Raw genomic sequence first — 22959 nt, forward strand, 5'->3', positions numbered from 1 at the left:
TATGGCGGTGTTATATCTAATCACTGTATGGCGGTGTTATATCTAATCACTGTATGGCGGTGTTATATCTAATCACTGTATGGCGGTGTTATATCTAATCACTGTATGGCGGTGTTATATCTAATCACTGTATGGCGGTGTTATATCTAATCACTGTATGGCGGTGTTATATCTAATCACTGTATGGCGGTGTTATATCTAATGACTGTATGGCGGTGTTATATCTAATCACTGTATGGCGGTGTTATATCTAATCACTGTATGGCGGTGTTATATCTAATCACTGTATGGCGGTGTTATATCTAATCACTGTATGGCGGTGTTATATCTAATCACTGTATGGCGGTGTTATATCTAGTCACTGTATGGCGGTGTTATATCTAGTCACTGTATGGCGGTGTTATATCTAGTCACTGTATGGCGGTGTTATATCTAATGACTGTATGGCGGTGTTATATCTAGTCACTGTATGGCGGTGTTATATCTAATCACTGTATGGCGGTGTTATATCTAGTCACTGTATGGCGGTGTTATATCTAATCACTGTATGGCGGTGTTATATCTAATCACTGTATGGCGGTGTTATATCTAGTCACTGTATGGCGGTGTTATATCTAGTCACTGTATGGCGGTGTTATATCTAGTCACTGTATGGCGGTGTTATATCTAGTCACTGTATGGCGGTGTTATATCTAATCACTGTATGGCGGTGTTATATCTAATCACTGTATGGCGGTGTTATATCTAATCACTGTATGGCGGTGTTATATCTAATCACTGTATGGCGGTGTTATATCTAGTCACTGTATGGCGGTGTTATATCTAGTCACTGTATGGCGGTGTTATATCCAGTCACTGTATGGCGGTGTTATATCTAGTCACTGTATGGCGGTGTTATATCTAGTCACTGTATGGCAGCATTATTTGAGCACAGTATGGAAATAGTGTGCAAATAATACTGCCATATGGTGCTCAGATATCCTGGCCAAGCAGTGATCTGATAATCCTGCCATACAGTGCTCCCATAATAATACATAGTACCCACATAATACTGCCATAAGGTGTCCTCATCGATGAGCCCTGTATTGTGGTAAATATAGTGTTACATTACTTTACACATCACTCACTGATGCCGGGTAGAAGCCACCGGAATATGGAGCCCACGTATTACTGCCCGGCACTGCTATATACCACTGCTATATACTACTGCTATATACTACTGCTATATACCACTGCTATATACTACTGCTATATACCACTGCTATATACTACTGCTATATACCACTGCTATATACTACTGCTATATACCACTACTCTATACTACTGCTATATACTACTGCTATATACTACTGCTATATACCACTGCTATATACCACTGCTATATACTACTGCTATATACCACTGCTATATACTACTGCTGTATACTACTGCTATATACCACTGCTGTATACTACTGCTATATACCACTGCTATATACTACTGCTATATACCACTGCTATATACTACTGCTATATACCACTGCTATATACTACTGCTATAGTGCGTCCATCACCGGATTCATCCCTCGGGACTTCAATGTTCTTTCTCGTAGTCAGGGCTTCAAGGGTTTCCATGTAAATGAGATGGCGTGGTGGCATGAAGGGGTTAATCAAGGTGGAATCCCCTTCGTAATACGTACAATATGTCATTATTTTAAGAATTTGGGTCGGGCGACAGGTGAATGAGGAGCTGAGATCTGGGAGCGCCACAAGTTTCCATGAGGTCACAAACTTCCCGGAGACTGTAATTGGTCACCACGACCTCTGGATCTGTCAGATCTTCTGGACAGGAAGAAGGGACGGCCACAGGGGAGGGTGGCGGGGGGGGCGGGGGGCGTCAGCTCTTCTGTGTTTAGGGCGGGCACCATGGAGAACACATAGGAGATTTATTAACTGCTTTCTGTATTTTTGTAGGTCATAAAGTCTGGCGTGAAGACCACTTGTAAATGTCACGGGGTGTCTGGATCCTGCACAGTCCGCACCTGTTGGAGGCAGCTTTCTCCCTTTCACGAAATTGGCAAACAGTTGAAACAAAAATATGAGACTTCACTCAAAGTAGGAAGCTCCACCAACGAAGCCACGGGGGAAGGGGACATCTCTCCAGTTAAGAAACCCACCACTGGCCACACCGACCACATCCCAAGGACTACAGACCTCATTTACATTGACGATTCCCCAAATTTTTGTCTGATGAGCAAGTATTCCCCAGGAACCTTTGGGAGGAGATGTTACAAAGACAAAAACTGTGAAAGCATATGCTGCGGTCGAGGACATAATACCCAGAGCAAGGTGGTGACCAAGCCTTGCCAATGTCAGGTCCGCTGGTGCTGCTATGTAGAGTGCAAACAGTGCACTCAACGAGAGGAAGTCTACACCTGCAAAGACTAGCCAATGGGAACAGACAGACCGCCGCCGGCGTGAGGTGGAGACTTCTACATGACATGAGCACTTTGTAGGGTTCAGGAGGACCCAAATATTGTGTTGTCGTCGTTGTTTTTGATGTTCTGGATTTGTGAAGAGTCATGGATACCGACCGAGCACCTTGGGTAGCTCCAATGCCACCTGTTCACATGGTCATTATCCCGGGACCTCCCAAGTTTCTTGAACACGTAGGCTTTGTAACGTACATGGCTGGTGACCCAGGTCCTTGACCATAAATTCAGACGAATGAGAAGGGAACAATTCTGATGTCAGGATAACTTGGGGTGTTTTTCGTTGTTGTTCTTGATCCCAAAGTCTCCTGCACTCCACCGTCATGGGGTTTGGCTCTAGGACCCTCGTGTCTTAGGCGATGCTGAACCTACAAGGTTGCAATGACATCCGTTCCATCACTGAGAGTGATGGTCTTCGTAGCTTGAGTGGTAGGTTGTCGATGACCCCCACATGCCTTATTTTTAGCACTATCACTGTCTTAAAAACCACTAGCAGAATTTTATTTTTCTTTGTATAAATATATAAATATATAGACATATATTTAGCTTTTTTCCCTGTGGAGGTTACCTGAGTCGGGGTGATACCCACTCCCCCATCCCCCTCCCGTAATATTAGTCTAATCCAGAGAGTGACTTGGTCTCGCTCTTTGTATGACTTCATTCCACTTACTGTAAGACTAGGAGCAATAAAACCTTCATAGATACTGTATAAAGCTTGAAAACCACTATATCCAGGACTATGGCGCATTCATCACATGCGCCAGCTACACAAATCTTGAAGGATCGTTTGCCAAAACCACATAAGACAGGAACACTTCCCGTGCCTCTGCTAAGCTGTGAAGTAGACAGATATGTTGTATTCTCCGGGCCAGCTCCATGAATGTTGCTTGGGGATCATGACAAGGCTACTAGATCCTACATGTAGACCAGCCCTCGGGGTCACTGAGGGCTTTAGCTTTCCCATTAGGGGCACAATAGTCTCTACCCTGCCAAAAACATGTTCTAGTAGCAAATAAGACTTGAGAACGTCATCCCCAACCATTCATGGACAGTTGTTCTCACTTTGGACAAACTTCAAGTTGTTTTAGTTTTTAACACTAGAACTTTTTGAATTTCTATTTAACATTTCTCCACCTTCATCAGGTCTGAACACAATTATTATTCAGATAAATTGGTGAATGTAACTTCCTGTTTTCACTCATACGTCACCACCTGTTCACCAAACCAGATGTGAGAAAGAAGGATCATCCATGGTGGATATCAATGTGTCCAAGGGAGGACACGGGAGATTAGTCATGTCTGGAGATGACATAAGGGTCTGGACCAGGGGAGCCTTGAGGGGGACCCTAGATTTAGGAACTGATAGAGAATTTTGAAGAATTGACTAGGTCCTGAAGTGAATCTGGAGAGTCTGGAGGGGAACAGATCAATCAGGAGGTCAATAGTTGGTCTCTGGTGAGCGGAAGGCTCTGATCCTCATGTGGGAGGATTGGCTGTTGCTGTTTGATTGGCTTCATATTAGATGACTATAACAAGAGGTAAACCTCCCACCAGGTAGAGGAGTTCAGAATATTCTTCTCTTTTCTGACGCTTGAAGTTTATTTTACACAGCTCATTCCTAGACAAAATCCCGCTGGACAACAGGCTCGGCCAAGCACATGTTCTCAGTGAGGACAGCAAAGCAAGTAGCTGACGTCTTTTGTGGCCTCCTTGGGGAAGCAACATACCCGATCCTTATCTCCCACATCTGCTGTCAGGGAACAATCAGAACATCACCTTTCACTCCATCTAATTATTATCACATTGCCAATGGGATGGTCTCCATGGACTATACCAATGAGATGGACTATACCAAAAAGATGGTCTACGTGGACTATACCAATGAGATGGTCTACGTGGACTATACCAATGAGATGGTCTACGTGGACTATACCAATGAGATGGTCTACGTGGACTATACCAATGAGATGGTCTACGTGGACTATACCAATGAGATGGTCTACGTGGACTATACCAATGAGATGGTCTACGTGGACTATACCAATGAGATGGTCTATGTGGACTATACCAATGAGATGGTCTATGTGGACTATACCAATGAGATGGTCTATGTGGACTATACCATTGAGATGGTCTATGTGGACTATACCATTGAGATGGTCTACATCGACTATACCAATGAGATGGTCTACGTGGACCATACCAATGAGATGGACATGCCAATAAGATGGTCTACGTGAACTATACCAATGGGATGGTCTCCATGGACTATACCAATGAGATGGACTATACCAAAAAGATGGTCTACGTGGACTATACCAATGAGATGGTCTATGTAGACTATACCAATGAGATGGTCTATGTGGACTACACCAATAAGATGGTCTATGTGGACTATACCAATGAGATGGTCTACGTGGACTATACCAATGAGATGGTCTACGTGGACTATACCAATGAGATGGTCTATGTGGACTATACCAATGAGATGGTCTACGTGGACCATACCAATGAGATGGTCTACGTGGACTATACCATGAGACAGCCTTCTTGGACTTTACCATTGATTCTTGGTAGCCATCACCCGATGGTGTCCACATTGAATCAAATCCAGACGATATTTATGTTAAAAAAGGTTTCTCAAACCCTAATATTCCTGAAGACTAATGTCATCCATAACTGACCCCACGTGATGCTCCCCTCCACCCCAAAACCCCAAATAAATGGACTTCCCAGCCTTGACCAAATACATAGCCACAAAAAGACTAAAAAATAACAAAAAAAAAATAAATGTATAGCAATGATCTGCTTGTTCCAGAGCGGAGCTGTATCCAGTGTGAATGTGCGTATATTCTATATAGAAGCTTTATTTATTGTTTGGTTATATTGTGGTATCACCTCCATATATTACACACATTTTGTGCCTTCAGTAAGGAAGAGACGCGTGGAGGTGGCGGAATCAGATACACGAAGCTTGCACATAGTTTTTATCAACCTGTTTTCAATATTCCAAGAAAATGCAACAAAAAAATGATATAAAATGCAAAAAAAAAAAAAAATTCCCAGTGTGTAAGTGCAGGAGAGGATGAATGAACTACTGAGCAGACCAAGCTCCGGTGAGTGTAGGGTCACACGCGCTGAAGCCCAGACGCTTTCTATTTATGACAATGTGGACATAGGACTTTTTCTCGTGTATATTGTATATAGTTGGGGTTATTTTCCTGTGGTTTTACAATATTTGAAGAAAAAATACAAAAAAAAGTAATAAATGACAAGAATTTGACCCGTTGCATGTCTGACCGATGGTACGCAGTCTTTGGTATTTGGATGGATCACATGACCTACAACTAGTGACATCACTGATTGCGGGAGACGACTCTTCTGGTCTTCGTGATGTCACCAGCTCCCATGATCCTCCCCTACAAGCAGCACTTTCCAATATGTGAACCAGGGATGGGATGGAAGATACAATAATCCCGTAGCTTCATGTTCTTGTTGCTAAAATATTTAGGGTAAAGAATTAAAATTAAGCAAGTTCTAAGAATTCTTTTTTTATTATTTAATACATTGAGACAATATCTACACGTAAGCTACACGTACAGGCTGGAAGGAGATGAAGTAATGGAAGGTCCCTTCTAGGATTTTGACGTGCTTAGAAATCATGTTTTTCTTTCTTTAAGTTAAAAAAACCTTTTTTTTTTTTCAATTAAAGTGAGGTAAAAATTTCTCTTTTTTTCATATCTTGGTCATTCGGGAAAAAGACAAAAAACTAAATGTATCCTGTGCCTTAGAGGTTGACATCTTGCTCCGCCCTAGAGCCGGCCCTGGTCATCGTCTTCTGTATGAATTCACTGTTGTGCCTTAGTCAGGAAGTGAAAGTGTCACACCCGGGGGGAGGGGCTTATTCTGTTACTCAACCAATGAAGCCACGGTTTTACAAATGTCTGATATACATTTTGTAGGTATTATTATTTTTTTAATTAATTTAATAAATCACCCACAAACGACCGGCCACTTTCCGCCATATTCATTTGGCGCATGTTTTGGTTTGTTTTAAGATTTTCTTTAAATAATGTTTATGTAAAACTCTACTTCTACTTAATATTTTATAAAAGTGCGTTAAATATTATTGTGTAACAGAAATTTTTTGTACAAAACAATTGCAAGCCGGTGCCTTGTTTTATAAATGTAAGTCGACAGAAAGTCTCTCCTCTACAGTTCCATGTGTCTGATCCCTGGACCTTACGAGGACCTGCGCCATATTGTTTATCTAGGTCCTGCTGTCTTCTCGGCCATTTGACAAACCCCCAGTAAGACTTGGAGAAGCTGAAGGTCAAAAATCCAGTGTTCCATAAATCGGAGCTTTTCCCAAATCCCCATTTCCTGCTCAAGTAAAATGACACATTTATGCAAAATGTTATTGTGTCAGAAAGACCAATTCCCCGGAGCTCGTGTAAATTCTGGAATCTTTTGATCGGGGCGAGCGACGGCCGCGTCTGCACAGCTGCGCCCAGAGTTTATCCTGTGGATTATTTGTAACACAAAGATTTTTCTCTTTTTTTTTTTTTGTTTCCCATCGAGGGAGAATAATTCGGGGAAATATTAAACCCGGTGAAACTTTACCGAAACACAAAGAGAAATGTTTTTTGAAATTCGTCTTTTTGATCTTGAGAATCTCTCTAATGCAGTCAACTAATTTTTTTAAGTTTTTGTAAATAAATTTATTTTCTTTATGTTGACTAAAAATAGGAAGTCTGAGCCCGGTTCCTCCCGGAGTCATGAAAAATGTAAAAAATCCTAATCCCCATTGAGAAGATGAAATTATTTATTTTTTTGTAAGTTTCATTTTTTATTGTATTTAATATTTCCTCGTTTGATTCCTAAAGTCTTCTAGATTATTTTCTGAAATATCAAAAAAAAAAATTAAATCTGATTAAAAAATGTACAGAAAACGATTGCAAGGCCCGTTAAAAAAATCTATCGTGTGAAAGAAACTTTTAAAGCTGCACTTAAACTCTTTGTACTGAGACATTTTAACTTAAAAGAAAGTAATACTTCTCAAAGACTGTGTTACTGTATATATCAATACTGAGAAAAAATGTACAATGTTTTTTCATGTTTAAATAAAAATCTGTGGATTTTTCATATGATCATTATCTATTTTCTTTCCCATCCTTCTAGACTTGCAGATCTGTTCAGTGGGGAATTGGCACAACCTCTGTAGCCACTCCCCATATAGATCTGTTGATAATGGAATAGTAAGCTGAAGCTTTAGATTTGTAGAATTTTCACCATGTAATTATCATGTGACATCACAAAACCCAATGTTTATTACTTTGGGTGACACAGATCTACGAGTATCTCCATCATCGCCCGGTTGTGGTTTATAATTATCTCACAATGTTAGGTACCGCAATGGGTCCAACAATTACCCCAATATTTTCAATTCTCTCATTCATATGAAACTGGACTCTGAATCTTGTTGTGTGCACTTAGGAGAAGATCTACGATGAAAGGACCTGCAGACAGGACAGGACAGGACTGGAGAATCGGAGGAAGGAATTAGGGGTTCCTTTTTGTACATTTTATTTCTAATGTCTACTGGGAGACTAAATTATTTATCTCTACCTCATGTGTGCAGCTTGTAGGGTTCAATCTGATTCTGAGTGGCTGTTGAGAATGTATTTAAGTTATTTAACATCTTTGTATAACAAAAGAAAAAAAAATAATAAAACAATGAATGTATTTTAAATTGTAAATGACTTTGTTGTATTTTTTTTTCTTTTTCGCAAATATTCCTGGGCCCCAAAAACCCTCTTATTTACATCATGTTGGCCCAACAACACAACAACATCAGGAGGTAGGTACTAAAGACAGCAATGGCTAACTATACGTCTTCCCAGGAGCGCCCTCTGCTGCACCAATGTAGTATTACCAGGGGCTGTGTGATACCTGGTCCATCAGAACAAGACATTCTTATTATCATAGTCTCTGCCACAGTCTCCCAAGCCACGGCACCCATATATGTCGTGTATGTAAGATGGGGGATGCAAGAAGAATTTCTTTATAAACCTCCACATGTATTTATAAAGTGTCTGCATTGGTTTTGTGTCGCGGCTGCTCTGTGTCCAACAAGACAGAAAAGATGTCACCTAAAGGGGCAGTTACTGTATAGCTGGACCCTGAGCCACATCAGGAACAAAGTGCCCAAAAAAAAGATGGTGCCACTTCCCGAGCAGCGCAGGGGGCGCCAGATTCATGAAGACCTGGCGCCAGTATTTAATAATCTGGTGGCCCCTTCACACTACAGAGAACACTGCACGTAGTACAGAGAGCACGAAAAAGTTCTTTTCCCCTCATTAATGTGTCCTCTGCCCCCCAGTAATGTGCCCTCTGCCCCCCAGTAATGTGCACTCTGTCCCCCATTCATGTGCTCTATGCCCCCCTAGTAATGGGCACTCTGAACCCCCAGCAATAAAAATGGCCCCTGGTGATGAGTATTCGTCTCCTGGTTATAAGTATTCAGCCCCCGGTGATAAGTATTCGGCCCCCAGAGATGAGTATTCAGCCCCCGGTGATAAGTATTCGGCCCCCAGAGATGAGTATTCCGCCCCCGGTGGTGAGTATTTAGCCCCTGGGGATAAGTATTTAGCCCCCGGTGATAATTATTCAGCCCCCGGTGATGAGTATTCAGCCCCCGGTGATGAGTATTCAGCCCCCGGTGATGAGTATTCAGCCCCCGGTGATAAGTATTTAGCCCCTGGGGATAAGTATTTAGCCCCTAGGGATAAGTATTCAGCCCCCGGTGATGAGTATTCAGCCCCCGGTGATGAGTATTCAGATTCAGCCCCCGGTGGTGAGTATTCAGCCCCCGGTGATGAGTATTCAGCCCCCGGTGATGAGTATTCAGCCCCCGGTGATAAGTATTTAGCCCCCGGTGATAAGTATTAAGCCCCCGGTGATGAATATTCGGCCCCTTTGCTCAGTGATGAGTAGAAGCTTTGGGGCTGGTGCAGCCCGGAGTCTTCTTGGGAAGATGCTACAAGTTTCTCCCACCTGGACTTGGGGATCCTCTCCAGGTCCCTCAGGTCGGAAGGTGAACGTTGGTGGAGGCCATTTTCCAGTCTCTCCGGAGATGCTCCATTGGGTTTAGGTCCGGGCTCTGGGTCAGGAATGGTGACAGAGATGTTCTGTGGTGTTTGAGCTGGAAGCTTGGGGTCATTGGGGGATATTCATCAGGGCCTTGTTAGTGGCGTAAAAGCCCTGAAATAATCGCAAATGCTTATAACTTATTGCTATCACTTGTGATTATTTACCCTAATCTTCCACCTTCATGCCAATAAGGGGGCGTGGCCAGCCGATAGTGGGCGTTACTGTCCCCACCTGACTCCCACCAGGGCCTGGCATAGTAATAAAGGTTATCATACATGATAAATATGATAAATATTCCCCGGTGTCTTGTTCACGTTTATCTGTCCTCCCATTACCCCCAGTGGTCCTGACCCCCCCCTCCCATAGCCTGATGCTGCCCCCTACCCCCCAATATTGGGCACAGCCCCCCCTGTAGCATGATGCTGCACCCCCCATTGCCTGATGCTGCCCCCCATGTGTCACTGCTGGGGTTGTATTCGGCAGGTGATGAGCGGTGCCGGGTTTTCTCCATCACTTAGAGTTATCACCAGAAAGTCCAATCTCCATCTCATCAGAGCAGAGAATCTTATTCCTCGTAGTCCGGATCCTCCATCATGTGTCTTACACTGAGGAGAAGCTTCCAGACTCCCTCCTGCAGTGATAGGTGACCCCCATCTCCCTCCTGCAGTGATAGGTGACCCCCATCTCCCTCCTGCAGTGATAGGTGACTCCCATCTCCCTCCTGCAGTGATAGGTGATCCCCATCTCCCTCCTGCAGTGATAGGTGACCCCCATCTCCCCTCCTGCAGTGATAGGTGACCCCCATCTCCCTCCTGCAGTGATAGGTGACCCCCATCTCCCTCCTGCAGTGATAGGTGACTCCCATCTCCCTCCTGCAGTGATAGGTGACTCCCATCTCCCTCCTGCAGTGATAGGTGACCCCCATCTCCCTCCTGCAGTGATAGGTGACCCCCATCTCCCTCCTGCAGTGATAGGTGACCCCCATCTCCCTCCTGCAGTGATAGGTGACCCCCATCTCCCTCCTGCAGTGATAGGTGATCCCCATCTCCCTCCTGCAGTGATAGGTGATCCCCATCTCCCTCCTGCAGTGATAGGTGACCCCCATCTCCCTCCTGCAGTGATAGGTGACTCCCATCTCCCTCCTGCAGTGATAGGTGACCCCCATCTCCCTCCTGCAGTGATAGGTGATCCCCATCTCCCTCCTGCAGTGATAGGTGACCCCCATCTCCCCTCCTGCAGTGATAGGTGACCCCCATCTCCCTCCTGCAGTGATAGGTGACCGCCATCTCCCCTCCTGCAGTGATAGGTGACCCCCATCTCCCTCCTGCAGTGATAGGTGACCCCCATGTCCCTCCTGGGGCTCAGACACAGGGATCTTGTGGTTCTTCTTTACCTCTCACCAAGGCTCTTCTACGATGATTGCTTAGTTTCGCTGGACAGCCAGGTCCAGGAGGAGTTGTGGTCATCCCAAACTTCTTCCATGTAAGGCTGATAGAGGCCACTGTGCTCTTAGGAACCTTGAGAGCTGCAGAATTTTTTTTGTATTTTTGGCCAGATCTGTGTCGAGCCACAATTCTGTCACAGATCCTTGGGCAGTTGCTTAGCCCTCATGATTCTCATGTGCTCGGACCTGCACTGTGAGCTGTGAAGTCTGGTGTGCGCCTTTCCTAATCAAGTCCAGTCAGTTAAATTAAACACAACTGGAGTCCGATGAAGGAGTAGAAGCATCTCAAGGTGGATCAGAAGGAAATGGACAGCATGCGAGCGACATATAAGAGTTGAAGCAAATGGGCTGAGGGGATGTACAAGAATATAACTACTATAATACTGCCTCCTATGTACAAGAATATAACTACTATAATACTGTCCCCTATGTACAAGAATATAACTACTATAATACTGCCCCTATGTACAGGAATATAACTACTATTATACTGCCCCCTATGAACAGGAATATAACTACTATAATACTGCCCCCTATGTACAGGAATATAACTACTATAATACTGCCCCCTATGTACAGGAATATAACTACTATAATACTGCCTCCTATGTACAAGAATATAACTACTATAATACTGCCCCCTGTGTACAAGAATATAACTACTATAATACTGCTCCCTATGTACAGGGATATAACTACTATAATACTGCTCCCTATGTACAGGGATATAACTACTATAATACTGCCCCTATGTACAAGAATATAACTACTATAATACTGCCCCCTATGTACAGGAATATAACTACTATAATACTGTCCCCTATGTACAGGAATATAACTACTATAATACTGCCCCCTATGTACAGGAATATAACTACTATAATACTGTCCCCTATGTACAGGAATATAACTACTATAATACTGCCCCCTATGTACAAGGATATAACTACTATAATACTGCCCCCTATGTACAAGAATATAACTACTATAATACTGCATCCTATGTACAGGAATATAACTACTATAATACTGCCCCCCATGTGCAGGAATATAACTACTATAATACTGCCCCCCATGTACAGGAATATAACTACTATAATACTGCTCCCTATGTACAGGAATATAACTACTATAATACTGCCCCCTATGTACAGGAATATAACTACTATAATACTGCCCCTATGTACAGGAATATAACTACTATAATACTGCCCCCTATGTACAGGAATATAACTACTATAATACTGCCCCTATGTACAGGAATATAACTACTATAATACTGCCCCTATGTACAGGAATATAACTACTATAATACTGCCCCCTATGTACAAGAATATAACTACTATAATACTGCCCCCTATGTACAAGAATATAACTACTATAATACTGCCCCCGATGTACAGGAATATAACTACTATAATACTGCCCCTATGTACAGGAATATAACTACTATAATACTGCCCCCGATGTACAGGAATATAACTACTATAATACTGCCCCTATGTACAGGAATATAACTACTATAATACTGCCCCCTATGTACAAGAATATAACTACTATAATACTGCCCCCTATGTACAGGAATATAACTACTATAATACTGCCCCTATGTACAGGAATATAACTACTATAATACTGCCCCCTATGTACAAGAATATAACTACTATAATACTGCCCCCTATGTACAGGAATATAACTACTATAATACTGCCCAATATGTACAAGAATAAAACTACTATAATACTGCCCCTATGTACAAGAATATAACTACTATAATACTGCCCCCTATGTACAAGAATTTAACTACTATAATACTGCATCCTATGTACAGGAATATAACTACTATAATACTGCCCCCTATGTAAAGGAATATAACTACTATAATACTGCCCCCCATGTACAGGAATATAACTACTATAATACTGCCCCCCATGTACAGGAATATAACTACTATAATACTGCCCCCTATGTACAGGAATATAACTACTATAATACTGCCCCTATGTACAGGAATATAACTACTATAATACTGCCCCCTATGTACAAGAATATAACTACTATAATACTGCCCCTATGTACAGGAATATAACTACTATAATACTGCCCCCGATGTACAGGAATATAACTACTATAATACTGCCCCTATGTACAAAAATATAACTACTATAATACTGCCCCCTATGTACAAGAATATAACTACTATAATACTGCCCCCTATGTATAAGAATATAACTACTATAATACTGCCCCCTATCTACAAGAATATAACTACTATAATACTGCCCCTATGTACAAGAATATAACTACTATAATACTGCCCCTATGTACAAGAATATAACTACTATAATACTGCCCCCTATGTATAAGAATATAACTACTATAATACTGCCCCTATGTACAGGAATATAACTACTATAATACTGCCCCCGATGTACAGGAATATAACTACTATAATACTGCCCCTATGTACAGGAATATAACTACTATAATACTGCCCCCTATGTACAAGAATATAACTACTATAACACTGCCCCCTATGTACAGGAATATAACTACTATAATACTGCCCCTATGTACAGGAATATAACTACTATAATACTGCCCCCTATGTACAAGAATATACTACTATAATACTGCCCCCTATGTACAGGAATATAACTACTATAATACTGCCCCCTATGTACAAGACTATAACTACTATAATACTGCCCCCTATGTACAAGAATATAACTACTATAATACTGCTCCCTATGTACAAGAATATAACTACTATAATACTGCCCCCTATGTACAAGAATATAACTACTATAATACTGCCCCCTATGTACAGGACTATAACTACTATAATACTGCCCCCTATGTACAAGAATATAACTACTATAATACTGCTCCCTATGTACAAGAATATAACTACTATAATACTGCCCCCTATGTACAAGAATATAACTACTATAATACTGCCCCCTATGTACAGGAATATAACTACTATAATACTGCCCCTATGTACAGGAATATAACTACTATAATACTGCCCCCTATGTACAGGAATATAACTACTATAATACTGCCCCTATGTACAGGAATATAACTACTATAATACTGCCCCTATGTACAGGAATATAACTACTATAATACTGCCCCCTATGTACAAGAATATAACTACTATAATACTGCCCCTATGTACAGGAATATAACTACTATAATACTGCCCCCGATGTACAGGAATATAACTACTATAATACTGCCCCTATGTACAGGAATATAACTACTATAATACTGCCCCCTATGTACAAGAATATAACTACTATAATACTGCCCCCTATGTACAGGAATATAACTACTATAATACTGCCCCTATGTACAGGAATATAACTACTATAATACTGCCCCCTATGAACAAGAATATAACTACTATAATACTGCCCCCTATGTACAGGAATATAACTACTATAATACTGCCCAATATGTACAAGAATAAAACTACTATAATACTGCCCCTATGTACAAGAATATAACTACTATAATACTGCCCCCTATGTACAAGAATATAACTACTATAATACTGCATCCTATGTACAGGAATACAACTACTATAATACTGCCCCCTATGTACAGGAATATAACTACTATAATACTGCCCCCCATGTACAGGAATATAACTACTATAATACTGCCCCCCATGTACAGGAATATAACTACTATAATACTGCCCCCTATGTACAGGAATATAACTACTATAATACTGCCCCTATGTACAGGAATATAACTACTATAATACTGCCCCCTATGTACAAGAATATAACTACTATAATACTGCCCCTATGTACAGGAATATAACTACTATAATACTGCCCCCGATGTACAGGAATATAACTACTATAATACTGCCCCTATGTACAAAAATATAACTACTATAATACTGCCCCCTATGTACAAGAATATAACTACTATAATACTGCCCCCTATGTATAAGAATATAACTACTATAATACTGCCCCCTATGTACAAGAATATAACTACTATAATACTGCCCCTATGTACAGGAATATAACTACTATAATACTGCCCCTATGTACAAGAATATAACTACTATAATACTGTCCCCTATGTATAAGAATATAACTACTATAATACTGCCCCTATGTACAGGAATATAACTACTATAATACTGCCCCCGATGTACAGGAATATAACTACTATAATACTGCCCCTATGTACAGGAATATAACTACTATAATACTGCCCCCTATGTACAAGAATATAACTACTATAACACTGCCCCCTATGTACAGGAATATAACTACTATAATACTGCCCCTATGTACAGGAATATAACTACTATAATACTGCCCCCTATGTACAAGAATATACTACTATAATACTGCCCCCTATGTACAGGAATATAACTACTATAATACTGCCCCCTATGTACAAGAATATAACTACTATAATACTGCTCCCTATGTACAAGAATATAACTACTATAATACTGCCCCCTATGTACAAGAATATAACTACTATAATACTGCCCCCTATGTACAGGACTATAACTACTATAATACTGCCCCCTATGTACAAGAATATAACTACTATAATACTGCTCCCTATGTACAAGAATATAACTACTATAATACTGCCCCCTATGTACAAGAATATAACTACTATAATACTGACCCCTATGTACAGGAATATAACTACTATAATACTGCCCCTATGTACAGGAATATAACTACTATAATACTGCCCCCTATGTACAAGAATATAACTACTATAATACTGCCCCCTATGTAAAGGAATACAACTACTATAATACTGCCCCCTATGTACAAGAATATAACTACTATAATTCTGCCCCCTATGTAAAGGAATACAACTACTATAATACTGCTCCCTATGTACAGGAATATATCTACTATAATACTGCCCCCTATGTACAAGAATATAACTACTATAATACTGCCCCCTATGTACAAGAATATAACTACTATAATACTGCATCCTATGTACAGGAATATAACTACTATAATACTGCCCCCTATGTACAGGAATATAACTACTATAATACTGCCCCCCATGTACATGAATATAACTACTATAATACTGCCCCCCATGTACAGGAATATAACTACTATAATACTGCCCCCTATGTACAGGAATATAACTACTATAATACTGCCCCTATGTACAGGAATATAACTACTATAATACTGCCCCCTATGTACAAGAATATAACTACTATAATACTGCCCCTATGTACAGGAATATAACTACTATAATACTGCCCCCTATGTACAGGAATATAACTACTATAATACTGCCCGCTATGTACAGGAATATAACTACAATAATACTGCCCGCTATGTACAGGAATATAACTACTATAATACTGCCCCCTATGTATAAGAATATAACTACTATAATACTGCCCCCTATGTACAGGAATATAACTACTATAATACTGCCCGCTATGTACAGGAATATAACTACTATAATACTGCCCCCTATGTATAAGAATATAAGTACTATAATACTGCCCCCTATGTACAGGAATATAACTACTATAATACTGCCCCCTATGTACAAGAATATAACTACTATAATACTGCCCCCTATGTACAAGAATATAACTACTATAACACTGCCCCTATGTACAGGAATATAACCACTATAATACTGCCCCCTATGTACAAGAATATAACTACTATAATACTGCCCCCTATGTACAGGAATATATCTACTATAGTACTGCCCCCTATGTATAGGAATATAACTACTATAATACTGCCCCCTATGTACAGGAATATAACTACTATAGTACTGCCCCCTATGTATAGGAATATAACTACTATAATACTGCCCCCTATGTATAGGAATATAACTACTATAATACTGCCCCTATGTACAATAATATAACTACTATAATACTGCCCCTATGTACAAGAATATAACTACTATAATACTGCCCCCTATGTATAAGAATATAACTACTATAATACTGCCCCCTATGTACAGGAATATATCTACTATAGTACTGCCCCCTATGTATAGGAATATAACTACTATAATACTGCCCCCTATGTACAGGAATATAACTACTATAGTACTGCCCCCTATGTATAGGAATATAACTACTATAATACTGCCCCCTATGTACAGGAATATAACTACTATAATACTGCCCCCCATGTACAAGAATATAACTACTATAATACTGCCCCCTATGTACAGGAATATAACTACTATAATACTGCCTCCTATGTACAGGAATATAACTACTATAATAATGCCCCCTATGTACAGGAATATAACTACTATAATACTGCCCCCTATGTTTAGGAATATAACTACTATAATACTGCCCCCTATGTACAAGAATATAACTACTATAATACTGCCCCCTATGTACAAGAATATAACTACTATAATACTGCCCCCTATGTACAGGAATATAACTACTATAATACTGCCCCCTATGTACAGGAATATAACTACTATAATACTGCCTCCTATGTACAGGAATATAACTACTATAATACTGCCCCCTATGTATAGGAATATAACTACTATAATACTGCCCCTATGTACAATAATATAACTTCTATAATACTGCCCCTATGTACAAGAATATAACTACTATAATACTGCCCCCTATGTATAAGAATATAACTACTATAATACTGCCCCTATGTACAGGAATATAACCACTATAATACTGCCCCCTATGTACAAGAATATAACTACTATAATACTGCCCCCTATGTACAGGAATATAACTACTATAGTACTGCCCCCTATGTATAGGAATATAACTACTATAATACTGCCCCCTATGTACAGGAATATAACTACTATAGTACTGCCCCCTATGTATAGGAATATAACTACTATAATACTGCCCCCTATGTATAGGAATATAACTACTATAATACTGCCCCCTATGTACAGGAATATAACTACTATAATACTGCCCCCCATGTACAAGAATATAACTACTATAATACTGCCCCCTATGTACAGGAATATAACTACTATAATACTGCCTCCTATGTACAGGAATATAACTACTATAATACTGCCCCCTATGTACAGGAATATAACTACTATAATACTGCCCCCTATGTATAGGAATATAACTACTATAATACTGCCCCCTATGTACAAGAATATAACTACTATAATACTGCCCCCTATGTACAAGAATATAACTACTATAATACTGCCCCCTATGTACAGGAATATAACTACTATAATACTGCCTCCTATGTACAGGAATATAACTACTATAATACTGCCCCCTATGTACAGGAATATAACTACTATAATACTGCCCCCTATGTATAGGAATATAACTACTATAATACTGCCCCTATGTACAATAATATAACTACTATAATACTGCCCCCTATGTACAGGAATATAACTACTCTAATACTGCCCCTTCGTACAGGAATATAACTACTATATTACTGCCCCCTATGTACAAGAATATAACTACTATAATACTGCCCCCCTATGTACAGGAATATAACTACTATAATACTGCCCCCTATGTACAGGAATATAACTACTATAATACTGCGCCCTATGTACAGGAATATAACTGCTATAATACTGCCCCCTATGTACAGGAATATAACTACTATAATACTGCCCCCTATGTACAGAAATATAACTACTATAATACTGTGCCCTATGTACAGGAATATAACTACTATAATACTGCCCCCTATGTACAGGAATATAACTACTATAATACTGCCCCCTATGTACAGGAATATAACTACTATAATACTGCCCCCTGTGTACAGGAATATAACTACTATAATACTGCCCCCTATGTACAGGAATATAACTACTATAATACTGCCCCCTGTGTACAGGAATATAACTACTATAATACTGCCCCCTATGTACAGGAATATAACTACTATAATACTGCCCCCTATGTACAGGAATATAACTACTATAATACTGCCCCCTGTGTACAGGAATATAACTGCTATAATACTGCCCCCTATGTACAGGAATATAACTACTATCATACTCCCCCCTATGTACAGGAATATAACTACTATAATACTGCCCCCTATGTACAGGAATATAACTACTATAATACTGCCCCCTGTGTACAGGAATATTACTACTATAATACTGCCCCCTATGTACAGGAATATAACTACTATAATACTGCCCCCTATGTACAGGAATATAACTACTATAATACTGCCCCCTATGTACAAGAATATAACTACTATAATACTGCCCCCTATGTACAGGAATATAACTACTATAATACTGCCCCCTATGTACAAGAATATAACTACTATAATACTGCCCCCTATGTACAAGAATATAACTACTATAATACAGCCCCCTATGTACAGGAATATAACTACTATAATACTGCCCCCTATGTACAAGAATATAACTACTATAATACTGCCCCCAATGTACAAGAATATAACTACTATAATACTGCTCCCTATGTACAAGAATATAACTACTATAATACTGCCCCCTATGTACAGGAATATAACTACTATAGTACTGCCCCCTATGTACAAGAATATAACAACTATAATACTGCCCCCTATGTACAAGAATATAACTACTATAATACTGCCCCCTATGTACAAGAATATAACTACTATAATACTGCCCCCTATGTACAGGAATATAACTACTATAGTACTGCCCCCTATGTACAAGAATATAACAACTATAATACTGCCCCCTATGTACAAGAATATAACTACTATAATACTGCCCCCTATGTACAGGAATATAACTACTATAATACTGCCCCCTATGTACAGGAATATAACTACTATAATACTGCCCCCTATGTACAAGAATATAACAACTATAATACTGCCCCCTATGTACAAGAATATAACTACTATAATACTGCCCCCTATGTACAGGAATATAACTACTATAATACTGCCCCCTATGTACAGGAATATAACTACTATAATACTGCCCCCTATGTACAGGAATATAACTATTATAATACTGCCCCCTATGTACAAGAATATAACTACTATAATACTGCCCCCTATGTACAGGAATATAACAACTATAATACTGCCCCCTATGTACAGGAATATAACTACTATAATACTGCCCCCTATGTACAAGAATATAACTACTATAATACTGCCCCCTATGTACAGGAATATAACTACTATAATACTGCCCCCCTATGTACAGGAATATAACTACTATAATACTGCCCCCTATGTACAGGAATATAACTACTATAATACTGCCCCCTATGTACAGGAATATAACTACTATAATACTGCCCCCTATGTACAGGAATATAACTACTATAATACTGCCCCCTATGTACAGGAATATAACTACTATAATACTGCCCCCTATGTACAGGAATATAACTACTATAATACTGCCCCCTATGTACAGGAATATAACTACTATAATACTGCCCCCTATGTACAGGAATATAACTACTATAATACTGCCCCCTATGTACAAGAATATAACTACTATAATACTGTCCCCTATGTACAAGAATATAACTACTATAATACTGCCCCCTATGTACAGGGATATAACTACTATAATACTGCCCCATATGTACAAGAATATAACTACTATAATACTGCCCCCTATGTACAAGAATATAACTACTATAATACAGCCCCCTATGTACAGGAATATAACTACTATAATACTGCCCCCTATGTACAAGAATATAACTACTATAATACTGCCCCCAATGTACAAGAATATAACTACTATAATACTGCCCCCTATGTACAAGAATATAACTACTATAATACTGCCCCCTATGTACAGGAATATAACTACTATAGTACTGCCCCCTATGTACAAGAATATAACTACTATAATACTGCCCCCTATGTACAGGAATATAACTACTATAGTACTGCCCCCTATGTACAAGAATATAACAACTATAATACTGCCCCCTATGTACAAGAATATAACTACTATAATACTGCCCCCTATGTACAGGAATATAACTACTATAATACTGCCCCCTATGTACAGGAATATAACTACTATAATACTGCCCCCTATGTACAAGAATATAACAACTATAATACTGCCCCCTATGTACAAGAATATAACTACTATAATACTGCCCCCTATGTACAGGAATATAACTACTATAATACTGCCCCCTATGTACAGGAATATAACTACTATAATACTGCCCCCTATGTACAGGAATATAACTATTATAATACTGCCCCCTATGTACAAGAATATAACTACTATAATACTGCCCCCTATGTACAGGAATATAACAACTATAATACTGCCCCCTATGTACAGGAATATAACAACTATAATACTGCCCCCTATGTACAAGAATATAACTACTATAATACTGCCCCCTATGTACAGGAATATAACTACTATAATACTGCCCCCTATGTACAAGAATATAACTACTATAATACTGCCTCCTAGAGGTGAGGTTGTGCGTGGTGTGAGCTCCTGAGACCTCTGCATGTCTGGAGATAGCCCAGGGCGGGGCCACCCTGGGTGGGGAAGCTCCCCAAGCAAGGCCCAGGCTTCTAGGCCTAATTTGGCGAACAGCAATCAGCAAGCTGAAGTAAGAGATGTTAACCCTAAAATGTCTGTTATTGGAACAAATGTCAGCAGTTCCAGTGGTGTCAGGAAAGTTGGTGTAGAAAAAGAAGCAACAGTAAGCAAGAATTTGGTGAAACCACCTACCAGTAGGAAGGTTGTTCTGCCTGTGAACAAGCATGAAGTATTGCAGAGTCCAAAGTCAGGTATCATCCAGAGTGTGCAGCAGCGTCCAGTGCAGGCCTCAGGTGGACAATCCACCTCCACCCCGAGCAGGCAGAGGAGGACATCACTGGAAAGGCAGACCATCCAGGAGAACCTGCAGCAGCAGGTGATGTTACCATCTGATCGTACCAGGTTTGGGGGAATGCAGGCTGTGAAAGAGACCAAAGGCAGCCAAGAAGCAAGATCCAAAGGTGCTACCAGCGTCGTGTCTGCAAGACATCCGGGATCCAGTCGCCCATCAGGAGATTGTGACCCCCGAGCAGTGACAGCAGCCGGGAAAATCCAGGAATCTCTGAACTCTGCACCAAAATCACGGGGTTCAGTGCCAGGAAACAGCAGTCATGGTGCACCTGCAGGGTCCAGTACTGCAAGCAGGCCGGAACAACAGCGCAGCAGCAAACTGCAGCCCCCATCACCTGAGCTCCAGCTGGCCAGACAGATCCCAGGACTGGTGAGGAAGATGGAGGCATTGAAAGAGCAGAAACTTTTCCTGCAAAAACAGATTGACTGCACGTATAAGCTAAAAGCAGCAAACCCGGGGAAGCAGGTCCTGCTAGACAAGAAGCTGGACACGTGCGCAAAACAACTTGCTGACATTGTGCAGGAGATGGAGTCCATCATTGAGCAAATGGGGCCAGTGGGAGAGACTTTCAGAAACCAGCAGAGGTTTGAGAGAGACAAGGCCTCATCATCCAGGACTGAGACTCAGCAGTCCCATGTAAGGCCCATACTACAGCCAGCTACTCTGCCCTTTGAAGAGGGACAAGTCTACAAGAAAGAGCAACAACAGCCAAGTCCTGCCACTACACCTGATGAGGTACTACAAGTCCCAGCATGCCCTGGCGAGGTACTACAAGTCCCAGCGTGCCCTGACGAGGTACTACAAGTCCCAGCATGCCATGACAAGGTACTACAAGCTCCAGCAGTAAGTAAACCTGATGTTGCCAGTGAAGTAGTGGAGGAGACACCAAAAGTCCCAGCAGGCAGCGCACTGCAGGAGGACTCTGGACTCTCACATGCAGGTAACACTGTATCTGTACCCCAAGGTATATCTGAGCAGGACTGTGAGGTTCAGGATGAA

At 40.4% G+C, this 22959-nt stretch overlaps 1 protein-coding gene across 1 annotated transcript in view; it reads left to right on the forward strand.

The window, feature by feature from the left end:
- Positions 1 to 7618, forward strand: part of LOC140108404 (protein Wnt-9a) — a 28498-nt gene extending 20880 nt beyond the window's left edge. Inside the window, exon 3 of the mRNA XM_072131714.1 lies at positions 1953 to 7618. Within this exon, the coding sequence (XP_071987815.1) occupies positions 1953 to 2426 (474 nt within the window). The 3' untranslated portion in view covers positions 2427 to 7618. The remainder of the gene's footprint in view (positions 1 to 1952) is intronic.
- Positions 7619 to 22959: the final 15341 nt, after the last annotated feature.

The sequence above is a fragment of the Engystomops pustulosus genome, unplaced genomic scaffold, assembly GCF_040894005.1.
Source record: "Engystomops pustulosus unplaced genomic scaffold, aEngPut4.maternal MAT_SCAFFOLD_126, whole genome shotgun sequence".
In the NCBI taxonomy this organism is placed as follows: Eukaryota; Metazoa; Chordata; class Amphibia; order Anura; family Leptodactylidae; genus Engystomops; species Engystomops pustulosus.